General features: G+C 42.7%; 1 protein-coding gene across 4 annotated transcripts in view; it reads right to left on the bottom strand.

Annotated features, from left to right (window-relative positions):
- The window catches only part of ST3GAL5 (ST3 beta-galactoside alpha-2,3-sialyltransferase 5), a 30,327-nt gene extending 7,394 nt beyond the window's left edge, over nucleotides 1–22,933 (bottom strand). The window contains exons 1-5 of one of the 4 annotated variants that reach the window (XM_074904342.1): nucleotides 22,826–22,933; nucleotides 6,289–6,410; nucleotides 4,393–4,507; nucleotides 1,617–1,960; nucleotides 32–218 (exon numbers count right to left, since the gene is read on the bottom strand). In XM_074904342.1, the coding sequence (XP_074760443.1) occupies nucleotides 32–218; nucleotides 1,617–1,960; nucleotides 4,393–4,507; nucleotides 6,289–6,326 (684 nt within the window). In that variant the 5' untranslated portion in view covers nucleotides 6,327–6,410; nucleotides 22,826–22,933. The remainder of the gene's footprint in view (nucleotides 1–31; nucleotides 219–1,616; nucleotides 1,961–4,392; nucleotides 4,508–6,288; nucleotides 6,411–22,825) is intronic. The other 3 variants (XM_074904343.1, XM_074904340.1, XM_074904341.1) reach the window with 3 other exon arrangements.
- Between the last annotated feature and the right edge of the window lie 761 nt (nucleotides 22,934–23,694).

The following is a 23,694-nucleotide window of genomic DNA, read 5'->3' as shown; positions in this document are numbered from 1 at the left end:
CACGGGTGCATAACACTGTCACATTACATACCAAGGTTTCGTTTTTTATCATTGCTTGAAGCCAGTTGAAATCAACACTTTTAAACAAAACAGCTACAAACAAGCTAGCAGGAGGATACTCATGTTCAGAAAGCGGGGCTCCTTCTGGGTACGTCATCCGTATAGTAGTTTTGTTACCAACGTGATCTGTGTATCCTTGAACTGGTGCATCATTTAACCTTAAAAAAAAACAAACCACCAAATCATCACAATGGAGAGAAACTGTATTTAATAAGCATGTGTTATGCGTATTATATAATTTCATTAAAACATTAGACGCTAAGCAAAGAACTTGTATTTGGCCCACAGACTTTTAACAAAGCTGAGTACAACATTTTCTCAGTATCTCCATGTTCCTCACCTCACACATTTATCCGTCCCTTATCTTTGAGAGGAAGCCAATTCTACTCCTAGATTAACTGGCACGGGTGCAAAACTTCAAAAAGAAAAGCTTGAATAGAAAAGTAACTTAAAACAGCATGGCAGAATTTCATATTCACTGCCTTGTGCCAACTCAGAGAGGCTTAACAGAAGAGAAAGAAAACACAAAGGAAGTTGCCTCTTTATCTATGTGCACACCCCACACACGAGTATTACACACAGAAAGGCATTCAAATTATCTCTTTAATGCAATGTAATGCACCCTGTGAGTTTACATCATTCTAGTTCGCCCAAAATTTCAGATGCTAGCACACTGCTGACAAGAACAGCATAACCCAACCCTTCTCAGTTCTGCAGAACAGCGTTAAGTCCCATAAACTCTTCTGTATCAACTGAAAAAATCACCTTTAAGCTGACAGCCCAAATTTCAGAGAACAGTTAATGCAAATTCTCTGCCTCTCCAAATACCAACAGGTTTGTTTACCTTTATATAAGAGCATTGACTCACTGCATCAAGTCTTCCTTTTTTTAAGAGAAGCAAGTCTCAGTTTACAAAGCAACTTGGATAAATGTTTGTATTAAATTTACATGATTCACAACACAAAGAAGGAGAGTTGAAACAGTAATGTTCGGAAGGCACGAATACAGAGCATGTATTCATTTAATTCAGACATTAGAAAATATGGGTAATCACCAAAAGCGTGCACTGGTCTTGTAAAGATAAGGAAAGATAAGCATGCTATACAGTGTGTAAGCAAACTGTAAACTGAAACACCAATTAAATTTTATTATGTTTGAAGTTGCTGTTAAAAAAAAACAAACTTCAAACAAGCATCCCAACTAACCAAGTGGAAAAAGGAAGAGGTGAATACTAAAGCCTACCTCTGAAAGCTTAAAAATATTAATGGATAAAACCAGGATTGTCTAATTGTCTGATTTCACTGGTTTCTATCTCATTTCTGCCCATGTTTTTTGTGCCTGAAGTCCACAAATAATTACACTGAATTCCTGTCTTGTGAGCATGACAATTTATTTTGCTCCTAAGATTTCAAATTCTATCAAGTCACAAGTACATTTCTCAACAGCACTTTCAGAAAGTCTTATAAGTTGCATAAATATTGGTGATACCTTCCCCTTAAAAAATAAAGCAGGCTCAAAGCTGATGTAGTTGGAATCCTTAAATGGTAAATATGTACCTTATAACAATATCAAACCGATTCAGTAAGTGACCCAGCTCTGATCCGTGAAGAATTCCGCCACTGCCAACAACAACACAACGCTTACAGTGTTTTGACTTCAAATCTTCTGGTAAATCATGCTCAGGTAAGAGTTCAAGGAGATTTTTAAGCTTATCAAAGAACTTGTGAAATCCAAAAGGAGGTTCATATTTAAATAAAGCTTCATCTTCATTTATATTTTTTCTCACAAAGGGAGATATGTCCATGCTATATTTCTCCGCAAATAACTTCCTCATTTCTTTCTTCACATAAGAAGGTCGGCACTGTTCCTCCAATGCAGCACTGGCATACTGTTGTGCTCTCTAAAACAAAACACGATATCAGTTGGCAAAGCCAGCTTCAGGAACATACAAAGACCTCTTAATGCAACCCACCAGCTGACCACCAGCAATTTAGCAAACACAGGGGTTTATAAAGAAAGCTTAAACATGGAAATACAAGACATTTTAAAGCATTCACTCAAACACAAATACTAACCAGTGCATGGTGAAAACCTGCAAAGGAATGCCTCTCTACCTAATCACTTAAATCTGGATAGGTTTGCTAAAAAAATCATAGAAAACCAGGTTGAAAGGGACCTCAAGGATCATCTGGTCCAACTTTTCTTGGCAAAAGCTCAGTCTAGACAAAATGGCCCAGCTCCCTGTCCAGCTGAACCTTAAAAGTGTCCAATGTTGAGGATTCCACCACTTCCCTGGGGAGATTATTCCGATTGCTGATTGTTGTCTCTGTGAGCAAATTAGGCTAGTAAAAGTGATAAGTTAAAATGAGCAGTTTGAGAACATTTGTACTGTTATTTACAAAAAAAGATTTAAAAAAAAAATCTAGATGTACTTCTACCCATCTAATTCAGCAGCAAACAAAATTCTACTCCACTGCTCAATTTGTGTCACCTGAGTTCTGCCTGCAGCAGGATTTTACCAGAGACACATTCACTGGGTAAAAGTTCTGTGAAATGCCAGGCTGGACTTGCTTATTAATCAAAATGAAGCAACACTTCTTCCGTAAGTATTGCTAAAGTGGTATTGCTAATGACTAAACCACAACTTTAGAAGGAATGCAGGGCAGGGGTGCTTCAGTAGTTATTTCAAAGACTAATCACCAAAATAAAAACTACCATTCCATACTGCATAAAAAGATTAAGCTGTCAGATAAAACTACACATTGATGCATGCAGCTCATTACAAAAAAGAAAAAAAAAACCTATTCATGTACATTTTTTAGAAATCTGTAGTGGCAAGCCAGTATCTGATGTAAGAAGAAAAATAGCAAAGGTATTATTTTTATCATTTAAAATAAAATCTTTTGGCATGTTCTCTTCTCCAATACAACTCCGCTGATCTTTCTTCCACTGTAATTAAAAAAACAGGAGCAAACACAGTGGTCAGATAGTCAAGGTTCAAATCTAACTCAGTTCTCCTTTTCTACATGTAAGGAAAGTGGTATGTGGGTGCACAAGAATGGAAGTTGTGTTGCCCTTCCCCCCCCCCCCCTTTTTTTTTAAAAAAAAAGAACATTGTTTTACAGAACTGTCACTGCCACTGTTCTAAAGATCTCTGCAAGTTTGGGTGTAAACACCACACTTCGTCCTGGGCAAAACATAACTGAGCAACTTCATGCTGCACTTTGCGAAAGAGTCAGTGCATCTTTGGAAGAGCCTTATTTTTAAGGCTGACAGTTGTGTATGCTACCAGTAAAAAATGATGCCAATCACTTGACAACTGCCCCAAACGGTTTGCAACCAGCTACTACCTAACTAGACAAAGAGCAATGCTATTTCACATCTTGCATCTAACACAAACAAAATGAATCACGAGACAGCAATAAACACAGCCCATGCAGTCTTTTAGGTTTGCCTGGCTTAAGGCATTTGTTGTCTGAAAGCAGGACTATGTTACTGAGAAAAAAAAAGTCAAATGAGAACAAAGGTGGAGGCAACAGAGGCTAAGAAGGGGAAAAACACGCACCGAAGAAGGTGGGAGGTGGGGGAGGATGCACATACAGTGGTGTTAAGATGAGACTATCTTAAATACGGGCTTTTGCTCTAAGTTGTGTCCCAGCGTTGAGACATTCAAAGACAGAAACATAACTCTAAGCCAAGGTAAGTACTGCTATAAAGAGCTAACAGCCTAAGTAGCAAAAGGCAGAGAAGTGTCATCAGAAATTAAGAGAAAGCTTTATTAGCACCTTAAAAGTCATGTGCAAAACTGTACTTGAAGTAGCTGCTACCTTAAACAAATACATGAACCAAGAGCAGCACTCCTGTACATTTGCCTTGTGACTCAAACCATCTGAGCAACTACAAGGCAAAGCAGGCTGGGGAACTTGCTCAGGTAAAAATAAACCTTTGGTTTAATGGGTTGGGCTTGGGGCTTTTTTTTAATGTTACTTTTTAGTTGCTTCAGTTTCCTGATCATCAGTGCCATATGCACTGACACAACAGAATGATGACATGTCCATTTCAAATGTTACAATATTCACTGTCTGTTACAACAGACAACAGTCACAGCTATCTCATTTCACCCCTAAAAATCCAGTTTTTCTACATGTCTCTGTTGTTACTCCACAGGAACAAAACCTAGAAGTTCTCCAGCATGAAACGAAGCAATATATATTTTGCTTCACAGGACAATTTCAGCATTCTAGTTCTTTGTTACAGATCCTTATAACCCTTAGACTGTCAGTTAACTTTTTTTTAAGCCAAGGGAAAAAAAAAAAAACAAAAAATACCAACCCTTACACGATCGAGATCCACATATGGCGTTTTTGTTCTGTCACATTCTTCAGGGCCAAAATGCAATTTGAGGATATAAAAGAAGCACCCTGCAACCACAAACAGTGCAAAACATCTAAAAACAAACAGGAGGGTGTAGGGGTAGGAGAGAGAGAAAAAAATAAAAATCTTTTTTTCCAGCAATCCATCAACTGTTAAATGAGTTTTTTTAAACAAATTTGAGTAAGTTGAAGAATTTCAGGTGAATACTTGCATTTGATTCAAACCAAGAAAAACTACAGCTTTGTTCACTGCAAGTCTTTCACAACTCTTCAGAGCTATCTGCAGGGAAGTACAAACATACACAGATGCTTTGATAAAGAAAGTGCTTTATATTGACACTGATTTATGTAGTTCTATGCCTGCATCATATACTTCAAATGCATCTCTTATGAGTCAAACAGCTTTCCTTGCATAAAAAAAACCAAGAGGGACTTTTGTTTTCCTACTTCAAAGGACTACTCTATTTTGAAATATGTATTTTCATGCAAGTTATATATAAAAAAAAAGGATGGAACGTAAAATTGCAAGATTTTGGGCGAATAGCCACCACTCACAAACAAAACTTTCAACTCGCTCGCAGGCCAGAATGCTCACGTGTATATTAAGAAGCCTAATTTAGTTATTTACACCCCCAAAACATGCGGGAGGAAAAACCCCACTAACTTTAAAACTGAGTAATACAGACTATACATATTTTTTTAATCAATTCATTTCTCATTCTTAAGGAATCTCACTGTTGATCTCCAAATATTCGCTTGTCTCATTTCATGTATAGACTGGGCTGCAAAAACTACATCATTATTTGGTTAGAGTTGTGGTTGTTGCTAAGGTATGTAGCTGAGCTTCATTATTGACCTTCATTTCTTATGGTTTCCTAAGGACTGAACATTTGTTCGAATGTCTTTAAAAAAAAATATACAACTACTAAGCATTCAGTGCTTCTTGAAATTCTTTCAGATTAAGTTAATACAGGTTTCTATTTAGAAAAAAAAAAGCTTGCACCCTACAGACTAATAGATGCAATCTTGGCACTCAATTTTCAATGTATGTTGCAAACAAGGTGACCACTGGAAGAACAGCACTGTTCTCACATCTGATTTAACTAAATTAAATTTTGTATTGATAGGAGGTTATTAGCATGTTAGGCTGCAACCCTTGGAAATCAGCTGACTGGCAGAAAACAGGGGATTCACAGCAGATGAAATGAGGCTGGGTTTCCTCCACAGAAGTTTGTTTATCAAGTCACTCTAGATTTAGCTGGAGCTGCACCATTCAGGTGCTCAAAACACTAGTGGATATATGTTTGTCTTTGTGGTTTTTAAGCTTTAAAACCTAAAAATTCATGTGCAGAGAAGTATCACAGTAGTTAACCTTTTTGGTTTAAAATATGGTGCTGGATATACACTAGCAAACATTCATTAATTCTGATGTGATGTCAAATTATAAACAATGGAGTAAGATTTTGTGATATACATTCCAGAAGTCTTCATACACAAATTAACTATGAGGAGACACCTCCCCAAAACACCCACTAACCATCCACTGCCCTTCGATTTCTGCAATTATCAGACTGTACAAAAGCCTTGACATTGTTATTGACCTGGATACAAAAAAGATTGAAAATAACTTGTGAGCAATGTACTGGGATCTCACATTGGCTTGAGAAAATGGGTACTACTATGAGAGCCTAGGATCCTCCCAGGTGTTTTAGGTGCCCCAGGGTAAGTGGTGTACCTAACCCTCCATTCAGTTCCTGTGGCAATCTCATCCTCTCGATTTTTGCATTCATTTTGTAACTGCCCAGGCTAGGGAGAGAGCAACTGGCCTCTATGTTGCTGTGACAATGACACTTACTTGCGAGTACCTTTTAAAAACCAGCTTGGTCTTCTCATCTTCACGTGCAGCCACCTTACACCATTGCACAGGAGGTGAACAATCACTTTTCAGCTTCACAGAGTTATTGTCACTCAGCATTGCTGTAAAAAAGGAAAAATAAAATTTATTTAAACTTTTGCTGGATTGAAAAAAAGTTCATAGGACATCCAATAACTGTTAACTTACTCTGTTTCTCAAAGAAGTTTGTTAATTCTTGGTTATCGTGTCAGGAATACTGAATTGCTCCTAACCTCCTTGTGATTAAGAACATACTAATTTAGATGCACTGCCAGAAGATGATTCTAAAAATATGTACACTCTGCCAGGTATAGGTCTTTGCATTCTTCATAAGTCTGAAGTCTAATAATTGCAATTACATCAATTACTGTCAAACACTATTGTTTGATCTTGGTCAAACACCATTTTGTTTGAGCAGTTATTAGACTCCAGACAGGGAAAAGAAAAAATTAAAATCTACACAGTATTCTCAGGGTATTTAGATTCCCTGAATCAAAATATCCAAGTACTACACTACCCTGCAGGCTTCAAGCATGCTCCCAGCATGAAGAACCTGTACAAACCATCCCATCCTCAAAACTGGAGCCCAAATTTCAAATCAACTCCCTGATTTCCCCAAGGTTAAGCAAACCTGTCTCATCATCAGTCTGAATCTACTGCTGACCTCTTCAGAAGCGCCAACAATGTGGTCAGCAACTTCAACAGCAAGCACCAAAGAGAGTGTGTAGCAAATTTTGCCTGGCACACAGCAGGACCAGGAGGCTGCCAGCACAAGGGGAGTTTCTGTGCACAGCAGCAGCTCCCCTCCAACAAACACCATGAACGCAGCAGGAGTGCACAGTGCTCCCTCGCAGATGGGCAAGTTGCTGATCATTAGCTAACAAGAAGAAATCTCACTGCTATTGTGTGTAGGCTCCTGCAAATTTCTATCAGTGTGGTTCAATTCCGATTTTGGAAAGAAAACTGGAGGCTGGCACATCAACTTCTCACAGGCTGCTGCCATTAACCAAAGATGTGAGCGAACAAGAAAACACCATGCAAAGCCCATCCATATGAGCCTGCTGGTTTTGCCCTGAAAGGAGAAGGGATCCAGGCAATGGCTTTTCCTGCCCTACCGACCTCTCGAAGCAGGACCCCCTTTGATCAGCCAACCATGGAAGGATGCAGCCTGATCCTCCACAGTGGAGGACTTCAGCCCTACTTGTTCCCTTTGATCTCAGTGCTTAACCCCCTCTCTTAACCTCCCCTTTGCTCTCCACCGCAAAGATGTTCACACTCTTCTGTTCTCTTGCCAAGGGCTCTGTCACAAGAACTTTTAAAAAAAAGCAAGGCTAAGGGAAGGCTTTTATCTAAGGATGATCTTCCAAACTCTCTTTTCCACTCCACCTCCTTTCATTTTATATGGTGATATGACCCATTTGAACTAGCCTGTATTGCCACTTCAAAACATTTGGACAAACAACTAATATTCTTAAACACCAGGACGAAGGAGCTGATGAGACAGAAGTGTTCCCTCCAGATTTCAAATCCAGCCCACTGAAGTTTCAGTGATATCTAATTCAGAAGATGATTCAAAAATCAGCGTGTCTTTGCACAGTCATTCATTTCCCAGTAACAAACTTGATATACATGGTAGAAGGTCAAAAGCCACAAACCACTGTGAGACAGGGTGAGACAAGGAGAGAAAAAGATCAACACCATAATCTTAAATCACAGAATCACCTAGGTTGGAAAGGACCCTGGAGATCATCTAGTCCAACTGTTCTCCTAGCACAGTTCCCACCTACAGCATATCCTTAAGCTCCAAATTGACCCTACCCTTGACCACCTCTGGGGATGGGGACTCCACCACCTCCCTGGGCAGCCCATTCCAACGCCCAACAGCCCCTTCTGGAAAGAAATGCTTCCTAATATCTAGTCTCAACTTTCCCTTGGCGAAACTTGAGGCCACTCCCTCTTGTCCTGTTGCTTTCTACTAGGCTAAAGAGGCTCAAACCCAGCTCTCTGCAGCTTCCTTTCAGGGAGCTGTAGAGGGTGATAAGGTCTCCCCTCAGCCTCCTCTTCTCCAGGCTAAACAATCCCAGTTCCCTCAGCCACTCCTCACAGGACATGTGTTCCAGACCCTGCACCAGCTTTGTAGCCCTTCTCTGGACATGTCTGAGTGACTCTATGTCCTTTTTGTAGTGGGGCGCCCAAAACTGAACACAGTAATCAAGGTGCGGCCTCACCAGCGCCAAGATCCCTTCCCTGTCCCTGCTGGCCACACTAATCCTGATACAAGCCAAGATGCCATTGGCCTTCTTGGTCACCTGAGCACACTGCTGGCTGTCAATCAATACCCCCAGGTCCCTCTGAACGCTCTGAATACTCTGAAGAGCAGACAAGAGTTCAGCGATGCTTTCCAGAGTCACCTGCAAGTGATCATAACCCACAAAACAGAGCAAGGAAAAAAAAAACACAATGTTTTTTGCCAGCAGAAAACTTCGCTACTTACCTCAAACATAAGTAACCGCTATTATGATACTACCAAGATCCTCAAATTACCCACCTAGCCGTATTTATTAACTGTACAGGCTCTCTAAGCTGTCACACCCATTTGTAGGCCTTTGTCACAAAGCAGCAATACCTTAAACACCTTTTAGCAGATCTGAAAGCACTGTACAAACTGAGATCAGTGCCTCACTGCCCACTTTCCTTGGAACAGGGTAAACCGAAACCTGAGGGGTGACACCCCAAGGTCCCCCGGAACACTATCACTTAAGCTGGAAATCAAACTCAGCTCAAGTTTCTCACACAACATGTCAGGACACAAGACAGCAGGTCACAGGGAACCTATCATCATTTTCTCAGAGCAACACCCCGTCTTTACTGGCTGCATCTATACCACTCAATAAAAACAGCAATGAGGAGCAAACCTGGGTGTTGTCACCACCACCCTTGTCATCCCCATTACAAGTCCATTTTGCTCTCAGATAAGATTTACAGCAAATCCACCAAGCCCACGTGGGCAAAGGTCTAGTGTGAATCAGCAAAGTTTGTTACAAGGACCATACCCTAGTGCCAGTTATGGACCACCACAATGAACTGCTCTACCTTCAGATGTCCAGTGACATTCCAGCAGGACTTGCACAACGGAAAATAAGGAGGTGATTAGCGACAGCCAACACAGCTTCAATAAGGGCAAAATGCACCTGACAAATTTGGTGGCCTTCTAAACAGGGTTACAGAGCTGGTGGACGTCATGGTTTGGGCTGAGAAGGCAACTGAGCACCACGCAGCTGCTTACTCCCCCCTTTCTCCCAGCACTGCGAAGGGGAAAATAAGCAAAGATGCCACTCACTCCCTCCTTCTGCCCCAATGCTGGGAAGGAGGAAAGCAAAGGGCCCAGAAAATTGAAATAAGGACAGGGAGGGATGATCTCATCCTTTAAGGAACAGGCAAAAATCAGACTCATTAGGGGAAGAAAATAACATAAATTTACTACAGACACTAACAGCAACAACACATGACAGAGTAAGACCGTGATCAGCATTACCACGTCCTGAGAACACCTTCCCCCATCCCTCCCTTCTTCCCACGCTCAGCTTGGCTCCCAGTATCTCCACCTCCTCCCCCTCAGCAGCGCAGGGGGCAGGGAATGGGGGATTTGGTCAGTCCTGCCACCTCTTCCACCTCTGGGAGGGGGTAACTTCTGGCATTCCTCCCCTGTTCCAGAGCAGTCCCCCTCTCACAGGAGGCAGTCCCCCACAAACTGACTCCAACTTGAGTCACTCCCACGGGCGTGTGGGTCACACCTATGTGTTGCAGCCCTCCCAGTGCTGAGCTATAACAATGGGGCCCGATTCCCTCAGAGTCCTGCCCTTCTTTGGGCACAATAACCTGTCCTGGCATGGGGTCCCCCACAGGCCACAAATCCCTGTGTACCACAGACTCCCATGGGTGGTGAAGGGGGCAGCCCTGCCATCTCACCACAGGACACAGGGGGGCTCTGGTCCAGCACATCTCCCCCCCTTCTCCTCCTTTCTTCCACTGACCTCAGTGGTGTTCGCAGATGTTCTCCTAACAACTCCTCCTCACAACTACTACCATTCCTCCCAGGTTCCCCTTCTTAAATTACCGCAGAGGTGCAGCTAATTGACCCGACCTTGGTGCCAAAGTGGGTTCAACTTAGAGCCAGGGGAGCTTCAAGAAGCTTCTCACAGGGGGCCACCACTGTAGCCCCCTCCTCTACTTCAAAAATAAAACAAAACCATCACTCACTCAAACCAGGACAGTGGATAAGGAAGAGCAACTACTGTCATCTACCTGGACTTGTGCAGAGCTTTTAACACTGCCCTTCACAACAGCCTTGTCCCTAAATTGCAGTGACATGGATTTGATGGATGGACCACTCAGTGGATAAGGAATTGGTGAATGCTCACACTCAGAGTTGTCATCAACAGCTCTATGTCCAAGTGGAGAGCAGTGATGAGTGGCATTCACGAGGAGTCGGTGTTGGGACTGGTGCTGTTGGAGACACAGACAGTGGTACTGAGGCACCCTCAGCGAGTTTGCCCATGACACACATGCTGTGTGATGCAGTCGACACACTGGTGGGAAGGTATGGACCATCCAGAGGGAGCTGGACAGGCTGTGGAGGTGGGTCTGTGCAAACCTCATGGAGTTCAACAAGGCCAAGTGCAAGGACCTGCACGTGGGCTGAGGCAATCCCAAACACAAATACAGGCTGGGTGAGGAGCGGATTGCAAGTGGCCCTGAGAAGGACTTTAGGTGCTGGCTGACAAACAGCTCAACATGACCCAGCAATGTGCACTCACAGCCCAGAAAGCCAACTGTACCCTGGGTTGCATCAAGAGAACCATGGCCAGCAAGTCAAGGGAGGGGATTCTCCCCCTCTACTCTGCTCTCATAAGACCTCCTCCAGTGCTGTGTCCATCTTTGGGGCCCACAAGATCAGAAGGACATGGACCTGCTTGAGTGGGTCCAGAGGAGACCACAAAGATGATCAGAGCAATGGAGTCCCCTCCCCTGTGAGGGCAGGCTGAGAGTTGGGGGTGTTCAGCCTGGAGAAGAGAAGGCTCCAGGGAGACCTTATAGCACCTTCCAGTACTTAAAGGGGGCTACAGGAAAGGTGGGGAGGGACTTTTTACAAGGGCATGTACTGATGGGACAAGGGGTAATGGCTTTAAATTGAGAGAATAGATTTAGAATTGATGTAAGGAAGAAAAAATTCTTCACTGAGGCCCAGGTGAGGCCCCAGAACAGGCTGTCCAGAGAGGCTGTGGCTGCCCCCTCACTGGAAGGGTTCAAGGCCAGGTTGGACGGGGCTTTGAACAACCTGGTCTATTGGAACATGTCCCTGCCCATGGCAGGGGGATTGAATTAGATGGTCTTTAAGGTCCTTTTTAACCCCAAACTATTCTATGGTTCTATGAATCACTTTATTTTCCGGTATGACACACATCCTTCCTGCCACACTATGCAGACAAGACAACTAAGCACCCCTCATTGTTACCTGGGACCCATTACCTTCACACCAACACATCTTGGAGATTACAGGTACCCACAGAGATCATGTTGTGAGCACACACAGGGAGCAGCCCCAGTTCATGGAGCCTGTCAGCACAGTCACACATGGCACAAGACATGAGGGATGATTAGAGGATGCTGCAGAGTAGAACGTGAACAAGGTCTGCAGACCATGTGGAAACTGCATGATTGCTCCACGTACTACAGAGTACACAGAGCCAGATCGCTTCAGCTGAGACTGGCTCAGACCAGCACAAACAAGGGGCACTCAGCACTGTTTGGCAAAAGGGAAGGGGAGTGCTCACCGACATGGATGGCTTACTGCTGGACGGGATCACTGAATGCTGCCTATGCCTAAGCTACAACATACAACAAAACAATAATTACATCTGCCAGTTCCACAGCTCTCTACATACACAGCTGGGGACAAGTAGGAAATGGAACTTTTCCTTTTTAAAAGGCAAAAATGCTAAATAAAGAGGAAATAAGCTTCAGCCATTTTCACTAGAGAACAATGCAGATAATTCTTCTTGGGTAAACAACATGAAGAGATAACTTTATCACAGTCTATAGGAATCTAGATCAGAACAGATGCTGCACTAAAAAAACAAATTTAAAAAATCAGTTGCACTAGGTATCAGGAGGATCCTGCTACCAGGAAATCATTGCAGCAACGGACCAAGTGACATCATGAGGTCTGGCTGTGGTACTGGTAACATTTATGAGGGAACACACTCCAGATTAAACACTTATTTTCCAGCAGTTTGAATCAAATCCATAAAATTTTACAGCTTGAATTACAAGGGTAAGGTTAAAGCCTCACTGTATTACTTTGTTCAAAGCAGGTTTTTATTTCTTTGCAAATTAGTCTTTACTATTCTAGGACCCAGGTTCTGTTGTAATTTGACAGAAAGACTTGCTTGTGAAAGACTGCTTAACGTATATAAAAGTTTTTATTGCCTAATGGCGCTAACATACTCCCAGAATCATCCTGCAGCACAGAACAACACAGCCAATCTCTTCTGCTGTATAAATTGTCAAAGACTCCTCGGCAAACAGCACGCTTTCAATAATTTCCAAGGGTGAGAATTTCCTACTACACAATTTCATGCAGAGGTCCTACAACAGATGCACCTTTCATGAAGCCTTTCAAAACAAATAAAAGGGAAGGCTGCAAGAGATCTGAAAGATGAAGAAGGAACGGAAGAGGTGGAGAGTGATGAAGACAGAAGGGGATTTACAAGTAATGCAAGACTGCAATAATGAGTGCTATCAGAAAGCCTTCCCTGCCTGTGAGCAAAACAAATTCTAGTCATCCTCAAACAGTTGCTTCACTCATCCTGGATGTGCAATAAAGGACAAGGAAACATAGGTAATTTAATTAATCACCTCAGCACACCCCTTCAGAGTCCAACTGTTAGTACGCTCAATGGTTTTGCTTATATAACTGAAAGAGTGATAGTTTTAAATTAGTTTACTTCAGGTTGACTTTTGTCAGTTCTGTTTATTTCAGATGATTCCTTCCTTGAACAACTGAATATGTATATATAGACAGATATACTGATCGATCAAAATACATCTGTCCAGCACAGTATTTCTTAACAATTACTCAGGGTTTGATCCTGCACCATCAATAAGCACCTTCCACTGGCTGGAACAGCAAAAGATTAGTCAAAAGCATAAGGTCAGGAGTAACAAGCACCTGAAAGCACACCTTTCCCACAGTGTTCCTGAGCTTAAAAGAAAAAAAAAGTCTTTTACTTTAGAGAGAGAACCATGGCAGTTAAGAAACCAAAGACAAGCTGTGCCTATACCATCCAGATTTTGTTGTTTGCATACAGTCACCACTGCCAAACACCACTACACCCTTTCTAGAAAGGGGCAGTGCTACAGTTTTGGAAGCCATAAATGCAAATGTCTCGATTTGTGTACAAAAGATGTCTCAGTAGTAATGCTGTATTACAAGCACATTTTGCATTCACATTTCCATAGCTCCTCATTGTGGTGTAATTAGCGAGGACTCAAGGGACTTAAATTTGCTTTTCATCTGAACTTAAGTGATCTGTGTAAAGCTGCTTCGAAAGCTAAATTGTCCATCAATAGGAATACACTCCAAAGCTTTTTGTGGTGTTATTCTTTTCATCATAATTTACTTTTGTCTCATTGTTATTCTTAAGTAGACAAAATTTCCACACTTGGAATATTTCAGAAGCAATTAATTTAAGTTTTCAGGATGTCTTTTTATGTGGGAATGCTAAAAACTAAGAAGCGGCATGTGTCAAGTTGTACATGACCACTGACACACCCAAATAAATTGCATTTGGTTATGTACAGCACCTGGGTTTACCCCAAGCCAAGGACTCTCAGCTCCCATTGTTTGAGTGCCAACAGTGTTACCAGGCATGGAGAGAGGATCACACCAGCCTGCATACAAGTGCAGAATAAGGCATACACCGACATTCCCCGCCACCCTCTCATTAAGCCCCCAGAACCATAACCCCACACAGGGGATATTTCCACTTGCCTCCTTCACCCTACCAATGCAACCACATTACCACCTCCCCACACACCGAGGGTCCAATTAACAGCCTCCACAGCTGAACTCGGTATTTTACGTGGGCAGGTACCGTTCCAAAATAACTGTCTGTGCCGGCAGGGAACAGAGCCACAGAGCAAGCACTGGCATGGATAGTTCCTATCAGTTCCTATCCAGTCAGTAACTCTTCACGCAGAAACTTATCCTCCAGAACTACACGAGTACCTCCACATGGGCTGCTATTTACCACAAGCTCCTACCCCAGCCCATGAGGAAGTGACCCTAGGCAAGCCACTGCTGAAAGCCCAGCAGGACAAGAGGCATCTTCTCCTCTACAGTTGCGTAGCATCTAGCACTACATCATCTTAGATGACACCTGAAGCTCCTAGGAGTTGAAAATACAACTTTCCCTCACGCAGTACCACCAGAAGTAGTAAAAATAGAAACAGCCAGATTTATAAGTCATCTGCAGAACAGTCCATCTCAAGGCCTTACTGTACAATGCAGCCTTTGAAGTTCATGTAACAAGATCAAGAAGCTTGCAGTGTAAAGCCCCCAGTAACAAACCTGGAAGTCACACCTATATAAAAGAATAACTAATCAAGAACAACATGGCTCAAGAAGGCAACGAAACAGAAGGTAAAACTAATGCAAAAACATGCAAAGCCACCCTAAAATCCCTGATCCCTTCAGATACATACTTCCAAAACCAGTAAATGATAAAATAAAAGCTGGTTTTGAGCAACATTTATGTTTCAAAAAAGAAAAGCAAAGTTAAAAGGCTGAGAAAGTGTTTTCACATTGAATAAACTTGAGCAAAACACTCTTTATTGAGCTGTTGCGCACATTACCAGCAAAGGTATTCTGCATGAACTTCCTGTTCCGAGGCTTTTTAAAGCAACAAAAAACCCAAAGACTTTATGCAAAGAGTTAGAAGAGTACATTTAAGAAAACTTAAACGAATTACAGACTGTTTCCTGGGACACCTGTGGGGAAAACAGATGACAAAAATTAAGTGAACACTACAACACTAATGTCTGTGATAACTCGTGAGAGTTGTGCCCATCAAAAGATTACACATTTTAATCTATCCTCATTATGAGCCAAACAGATGATATATTAATTTTCACTACGGCTTTCAAGACTGATATAAGATTTGAATAAAATGTTATTCATTTATGTAACAACATGAAAAATAGTTTGTAAAATTTATCGTTAGAATCTTGCTTGCTTCTGTAATACTGAAACCCATAGAGATCAAAAGTGAGGGCTGAGATGTAAAAAAAAAAAAAAGAATGGTTAATTAGGTGGTAGTTCTGTGGGGTTTTTCTTAAACAGATATAAAAAAATGTTTAAGAGCCATCTGTTAAGCAGAGCCTTTCAGCTGAAGAAACCTAAGGATATGAAAAAATTTAACTTTATCTTCTTTAAGAAAGTCATTAAAAAAACTGATTCAGAAATCAGTATAAAACTCTCCAATTCCCTCCCACATCTTCAAAACCTATTCAGTTATCTTTAATGAGCAAACCAGTCTTGATTCAGGGAATTTTTAATATCATTTATTTCCAAGTAATACAACTTCTAACCACTGATTCTAATACTAAGAAAACAAACAATTTAACCCAGGAGTAAACACCTTTCCTTCCCTTTCTATTTATGGCTAAACCTAAACCAAACACCTTTCCTCCTCCCCTCCTTGTCTCAATTTCCCTCATTTTTGCCACAGGTTTCACAGAGCTGTCCTAACTCCTTCGGGGAGGTGACACACAGCGCAGGAGCTTGGGGTCATATGCATAATGGTTTCTGTCTCCAGCTCCGCTATGATTCTCACTGGGTTTCTTCTGCTCCTCTGTGCTTACCAGCTTCTTACCACGTGCTTCTTACCACTCCGGCATAGGTGGCCCACAAGTCCCCCAGGGGTGCCCCTCCTCTGGGACTCTCTCTCCCAAGTCTCCTGATCAACCCATGATACCTTCAGATCCATCCTACGCTTCCAAACGTCATCATTTCTTCATTGGAAACAATAAACCATAATGAAATAAATATTGCAAATCACCTGTCCATTTTAAAAAAAAAAAATATTATAAACAATCTTATTTAAAAAAAATATTATAAACAATCTTATTTAAAAAAAATATTATAAACAATCTTATTTAAAAAAAATATTATAAACAATCTTATTTAAAAAAAATATTATAAACAATCTTATTTAAAAAAATTATAAACAATCTTATTTAAAAAAAATATTATAAACAATCTTATTTTTTTAAAAAATATTATAAACAATCTTATTTTTTTAAAAAATATTATAATCTTATTTTTTAAAAAAATCAACGGTGAATCAAGCTCTGTCCCAATAATAATTGGGGAGCAAAAATGATAATACAAAGAATAAACAAGCTGAAGCTAAGGACACCTAGTTGTGCAACCCATTACACACGGATGATTCCGCAGTTGTAAGGTAGCAGTTTGACTGTACATCACTTGCAACTGCAGTGGATTAGAGCTATTTTTATCCATCCAAAACACAGAGTATTTCTTAACTACAAAACAGTTTGGAAACATATTTTGTGACCTAAATGATTTGTTATTGAAAAACAATCAACCTGGAACAACATAAGATCAACCTCCTCTAGCAAAAGGAACTCCAGAAACTGCAACACAATGAAAGACTGCCTCACTTTTCAATGACTTCTGCAGAAGTGAATACAAATTTTTAAGGCAAATTTTAGACACAGGTTTAACAGACTAGGGAGGCTAATTGAAAAGATATCCAGATGCTGAAACAAAACTGAGTTTAAAACATATACACAGAAAGTAAAAAGCCTTTTATTCGAAAAGGCCCATTTGCCCACAGTGACAAAGTGCTTAGGAAAAAGTGGGGAAAGAAGAGGAACAGAGAAGTTATTCCAAAGGAACTGTTTCTGATTGGGAAATCTCTTTCTATAACACAATAAACATTGAAATATGTTCTTTAAGACTCTGGTTCAATGGTACATGACAAAAATCCCTTAAAACCATAAGCATGAGGAAAAATTCCAGAGATATTAAAGATCTGAAAGAGACTTATCAGGGACAAGCAGATATATGAGATACTCTTGCATTATAATCTGTAATAATACATTATCTGTTTGATATTTATCTTCAAATAATCCTCTGATCATCATCCTACCACTTCCTAGCAGAAATGGACACAAGACAGAGAGACAGCAGCCAGGGAGCTGTTGCAGATTAGGGGCTGACAGCTGCTCGTTGGAAGAAAAACAAACCAAGTTAAAAATTAGAGACTTCTGTCAATTATTTCTTCAGTTGGAACTATATAAATGCCACAGTAAAGTTGGTACTTTAACATAGATATTCAATAAACTTTCTTTGAATATTGCCTGCTTAGTACCTACTACTATTTGAATGAAAAAAATAATTTGACATGCCAAAGAGTCCATTGATTTTACTAATTTAATAAAGTCAATAGAAAGAACACATCCTTGATGGCAGAAAGAAGTTTTGCCTATAATATGGTCATAAGTATCCACAACAGGACATTGATTACATTAGTGCATAATGCATCTTACAGAATGAACTTTGACTGGTAGAGCTTTTTAATCAGACAATAAAAAGTAAAGCCCAACATTGTCTGTACAATCTGCAATTCATTTGGTAAAGATCCATCTTCTCAGAAACTGAGAACATAACACTGAATCCTATACATGTGGATGCAATTGGCAAAAACCAGAGAGGACTAAATGAAAACTTCAGAGCAGTTGACACACATTCTGAAAAGCACCAAGATCACAGGTGAAAATTATTTTGCCTGGAGCCCCAAGTACCAGCAAGAAGCAACAGTACCTTAGAGTCATCATCATTTTTCTTTCCTTGTCTTATGATGCTCTACTTGTATTTTCTTCTAACTGGTTAATGGATCATTCCTACATCCTCTTTGTAACATCAACCACCAACTACCTCATGAAGTCATTAAGAACCTTAAATTACTGTGTCTATTTGCCCAGTCTTTTTCTTTAGGAAGAATACATACAGCTAGACTATAACTTGCTCTTAACCTTGGGTCATCCAGATTGGACACAAAAAAAATGGTTCCAGCTCAAATCTGGCCCAATTCATAATTATTAATTAGAGATACTCAGAGTGTAACACCACCACTTCCTTTCAGCAGCATTCACTGGAAGCTTTCTGGATATTAATAGTGCCTGCTAAAATAATGTTATAGCAAAAGAACTGCTAGGGAGGTTCTAAATGACAGTTCAATGTTCAAAACAAGGATTGCCCTTTTGATTTCACTTTTCTGCCTTGGCACCTTTTTCTCTAGTCAGGCTGTTAAAAGCTTTTCTGCAAAACCTCTTTCAGGTGCTCTGAAGTGGAGAACAGCAAAAATCCGTAACGCATGAACAGAAATATCAGCAAGATGTCCTTCAACACTTAAGAGGGCAGCTGATGCTTTGCGACAGACAAAAACTGGATCTGAATTTGGAATTTTTCTGACTCCCAAATGAGCCACAGAAAGTCAATGTTCCAGCCAAGCACAAAGAAACAGATGAATGAGAGCAGTGCTGTTGTGAGCAGTGTATTAAAAAAGATACATTTTCTTGCAGACAGATATAATTTCTTGCAGAGAAAGCTTCTGAGCCCACCCCCCCACCTTTTTTTTTTTTTTTACAGCAAATCCCAGTTTTCCCTTTCATGTTACTGGTGTAAGGAACAGTGGCCTGCCTGCTTGGGGCATTCAGAACCTGAGGTCAGCCACTCAGCATATGCTGAAGCCAGCAAACGCACAGGAAGAATGAACTGCAGTGTGGCAGCTGCTACTCAAAACCCCTTCATATGTGCATCTTGCAAATTCCTTCCCACAGCACATCCTCCTCCCCAGGCCCACAGATCCTGCACTTGTGGAAGCACTGCTCGGCTGGAGTACTTTGAGGAAGAGGCACGCCAACCAGGTGGGGAGGAAAAGAACACAGTGTATCAGCACATCACACCCACCGGCTGGGCGAGTTCATCTAGCACCAGTGGAAGGTATCTCTGAGCCCACACAAGGAAGAAAAACCAAATTACATCTTTCCCCTTACATAGGAAGTTTAAGGAATAAATCTTCCCTAAAAGAAATGGTCGGAAAAGACAGAGCATAGCGTTAATATTTATTGGGCTAAGGAAACATGCCAGCAGACTTACACAGCCAAGATGTTTCATATTACATCTGAATTATGCAGCAGAATAGCACCAAACAACTGGTAATTATGGAACAATGTTAATAGCACAGCAGCATTTTTACCACAGTATCATCTAACACTCCAAGAGATCATGGTAAAAATCACACTTGAGCCTACAGAAGCAAAAGAGGAGGTGCCAAAAGCCTTCCATGAAGGAAAGGCTTAAAATGAAATTGCAATTGCAATATAGCAAAGAACATTGCTGGAACTAATTTTAGTGCTTGACTTCTGAAATCTTTTTTGCCTCAGTCTTCACCAGCAAGTGCTCCAACAACACTGCCCAAGATGCAGAAGGCAAAGGCAGGGACTGGGTGAATGAAGAACCACCACTGTAGAAGATCAGGTTTGAGATCATCTAAGGAACCTGAAGGTGCACTAGTCCACAGGACCCGAGGAGATGCGTCTGAGGGTCCTTAGGGAACTGTCGGATGAAGTGACTCAGCCACTACCCATCATATTTGAGAAACTAGCAGGAACTTCACTGGACTGCCAACTGGAAAAGGGGAAGTATAACCCCCGTTTTTTAAAAGGGAAAACCTTTATTCTGCTTTCATGAGACCGCCCTGCAGTGCTGTGTCCAGCTCTGGGGGCACCAACATCAGAAGGACACGGAGCTGCTCGGGCGGATCCAGAGGAGGCCACAAAGATGACCAGGGGCTGGAGCCCCTTCCCTGTGAGGACAGGCTGAGAGACTTGGGGATGTTCAGCCTGGAGAAGAGAAGGCTCCAGGGAGACCTTCGAGAAGCCTTCCAGTACTTAAAGGGGTCTACAGGAAAAGTGAGGAGGGACTTTTTACAAGGGCATGTAATGATAGGATGAGGGCTAATGGCTTTAAATTGAAAGAGGGTAGATTTAGAATCAATGTAAGGAAGAAATTCTTCACTGAGGCCCTGGCACAGGTTGCCCAGAGAAGCTGTGGCTGCCTCCTCACTGGAAGGGTTCAAGGCCAGGTTGGACGGGGCTTTGATCAACCGGGTCTAGTGGAAGGTGTCCCTGCCCACGGCAGGGGGGTAGAACCATTCTCTGATTCTGTGAATTCAAGAATACAGCACCTAACCGGTTGTAGAGAGAGGTGATGGTATGGGTGAAGGAAGAGCGGCTCCCAAGGGTAACAGAGAGCTTGGCTTGGCTAGCTTGAATAAAGAGGTTGAGAGTTTGTCCTCAGATACACCAAACACATAGAAACCAAAGCCAAAAGCAAACAATTCAAACAAAAGGATGATATTAGCACACAGGAAAAAGTGCTCATAAATAAATATGGGACTACAAGCAAAGATTCCTGAACAGCAAAGGAACAGCCTTCTCATTGGAGTAATGGAAAATAACAGCTTACACAAGTTTTAAGAAAGGTCATTAATAAATTAAGGACTTATGTAAGAGAGTTGCCTGCAACAGGGGAGACTCCTCTGTAATCCAGAAGTCCTATGTCCAAATTACCACTGTGCAGTTTTCAAGCATTGGATATGCCTGCTGCAGATGCTTTAGTCTGCTGTGTTTGAATAAATTTCATTCAAACTCACTTGAAATTTGGAAATTACTCCATGACAAGTTTGAAGGATTGGCTGGGTCTTGTTCAGTAACCTAGCCTTTATCAAAACTCAAGACCTACTTAAGTTTTCCAAGTTTTCTTATCTAAACAAATTAACTCACCCTATAAACACCCAACTTTGCATTAATCTTGGCACGTTCCACATTCATCACCTAAGCAGATGTATGTAAAGCAAACAAAACTAAACATATTTAGTCTGTTTTCCTCAGTGAAAGGAAGTTTCTACTATTACACTTTGTCTTCCTACATCCTGCCCCTAACCGCCTGTTAATCACTTATCCAGTTCAATCAAACTCTACGGAAGGGAGGATGCTAAATCCCAAGAAATTCCAGGAAACCAAAGGCAGGATAAGTCTGTTTCTCATCAGCGCCAAGGAAAGGGCCAATGCACCAAAGTGCATATGCATGCTAACTCTCCAGCTGCATTTTGACCTTTCAATGAAATTCCCTGCATTTGCTACCCTTGTCTGGCTAGTAGAGGGCTTGGGAGACAGCTCAAGGTTTCCTGCTGCGTGATCTAGAAGGGAGATAGTAAGCCCACTGCAGCAAAACAGTCTGCAAGAAAACCGCACACACCTTCTAAACTGCATCTGTACAGTCCCATCATAAGCTGCATTTAAAAGTATCCATTTTAGACACATAAAGAGCATTTATATCAACAAGTTTTCTTTCTAAAAGTAAGAACTATTTATCTTTATTTACTCTTTTTCTCAGAATGAGGCAAAACCAGCCATTTGCCACGGGAAAGCTGTTTACCTCCAGTAATTTTATGAACATTTCCCATTCATTTCCGTAAATAAAGACAGCTGCAAAATAAACATCTCGCCATCATCATCCTTATATTTTGATCTTATCTACAGAGACAGGAAAAAAAAAAAGCTCAGCAAAAAAATTTATTTTTCTGAGTAGCGCTGAAGAAAACAAAAAGGTTTTGGCAGCAACGTCAGCAGTCATTTCTGTTTTGTATTCACATCGCTCCTGAGCAGGAAAATGTAAAATTCACCCACAAAAAGGCTATCGCATCCACAGACAAGTGGAAGCCTATAAATTTTATTTAGAAGAACAACTCAAGACAGCCCCAGCTACATTCCTCTCCCTCCCAGGAGGGGCCCAAGGCAGACCTGACTTCCATCGCCCATCTGCTTAAGAACTCCAGCCGTCACTTCACAGCCCTGAGACCTCCCCGGTCCGGCGTCTCCTTGCCTTCCCCGGTAGGGACCTCGGAGCAGAGGCACTGATGGGTATATTCTGAACACCTCAGCGCCACATCGCAGCCGGGTGGAGGACGTCGCGGCCTGGCCCGGGTGACACTCAGAGGCCTCCAGGCACCCCCCGGCCCGCTGAGGGAGCGGCGGCCCCGAGGCACACGAATATCTCTGGGACCCATCACCCCCTCAAAAAACATCCCCCAAACGTTGGTGCCCTCACACCTCGGCAGCACCTCACACCCTTTCCAACAGCGACAGAGGCCCCCGGTGCGTTCCAGAGCGCGAACGCCCCTCAGCACCACCACACCCCCCTCAGCAGGCCCCGCGCCGCCGCACCGGCCTCCCCCCCCCCGCTAAAAAACACCCCCTCCCTCCCCCCGCTCCACACTACCCCACACCGCCGCCTCACACCCGCGGGCAGAGGGTCTCCGCCAGCCCGCCGCCGCCGTCCTACCTGCGCCGGGCTCGCTCCGGGGGCCTCGCCTCTGCATCGGGGCGGGGGAGGGCGACGCGGCCCCGCCGCAGGTAACGGCTCCGCGGGAGCCCGCGGAGGGACGGCGGGAGGGCGGGGGCGGTGCCTCGGCGGCACGTGGGGGAGCGCAGCCAATGGGGGCCGAGCGCGGCCCCGCAGCGCAGCGGGGCGGCGGAGCGGGGTCGCGCTGCGCGGGGCTGAGGGGAGGCAGCGCCGGGGGTGGCCGCGACGGCGGGGGGGGGGAGAGGCCTGCGGGACGGCCGCAGGGAGAAGTGCCACAGCATTCCCACCCGCCAGCCTTTTTGTGGTGCTGTTTCCCGAAATGAACATTTTCCAGACTTTTCTTTCCTCAAGCAATCGCGGGTTGGGGTGGTTTTTCCCCTCGCAGCCAAGGGACCCGCTGCCTCCCTACCCCCACCGGCCGCTCAGCTTCGCCATCTCGCCTCCTCGCTGCCTGTGTAGCGCCTTCACCCTCCCACCTGTCGAAAAACGAGATCGGTCCCCAAATCACAGCATCTTAGCTGCTTTTATTGTGCCTCACGCACCCGGGAGCTTGGGTACGTGAGGGTTTTTAGGTGTCCCTGCAGCTGGCTCAGGAAACTTTTCCTGACAAGACAACCAACGCTACCACAATAAGCGTAAAAATTGCCCGATTTAGTGGTAGACTCATGTAAATGGCTGCTTGACTTGCAAGAGAGGAGAAACGATCTTGTGGGCCCACCTGACCGGGAATGTAGAAGTCACAAGTTGAACCAACATAAAAGAGCTGAAGAACCACTGGAGCAGAGCTAGAAAGCCTGGGCATCGGCTGCAGGAGGTGGCTGATAGAGCAAGAAAAAAACATTAAGACA

This window comes from Athene noctua, chromosome 4, assembly GCF_965140245.1.
Source record: "Athene noctua chromosome 4, bAthNoc1.hap1.1, whole genome shotgun sequence".
Lineage (NCBI taxonomy): Eukaryota > Metazoa > Chordata > Aves > Strigiformes > Strigidae > Athene > Athene noctua.
The sequence above is the reverse complement of the archived record's forward strand: the minus strand, read 5'-3'. Positions and strand labels throughout refer to the sequence as shown.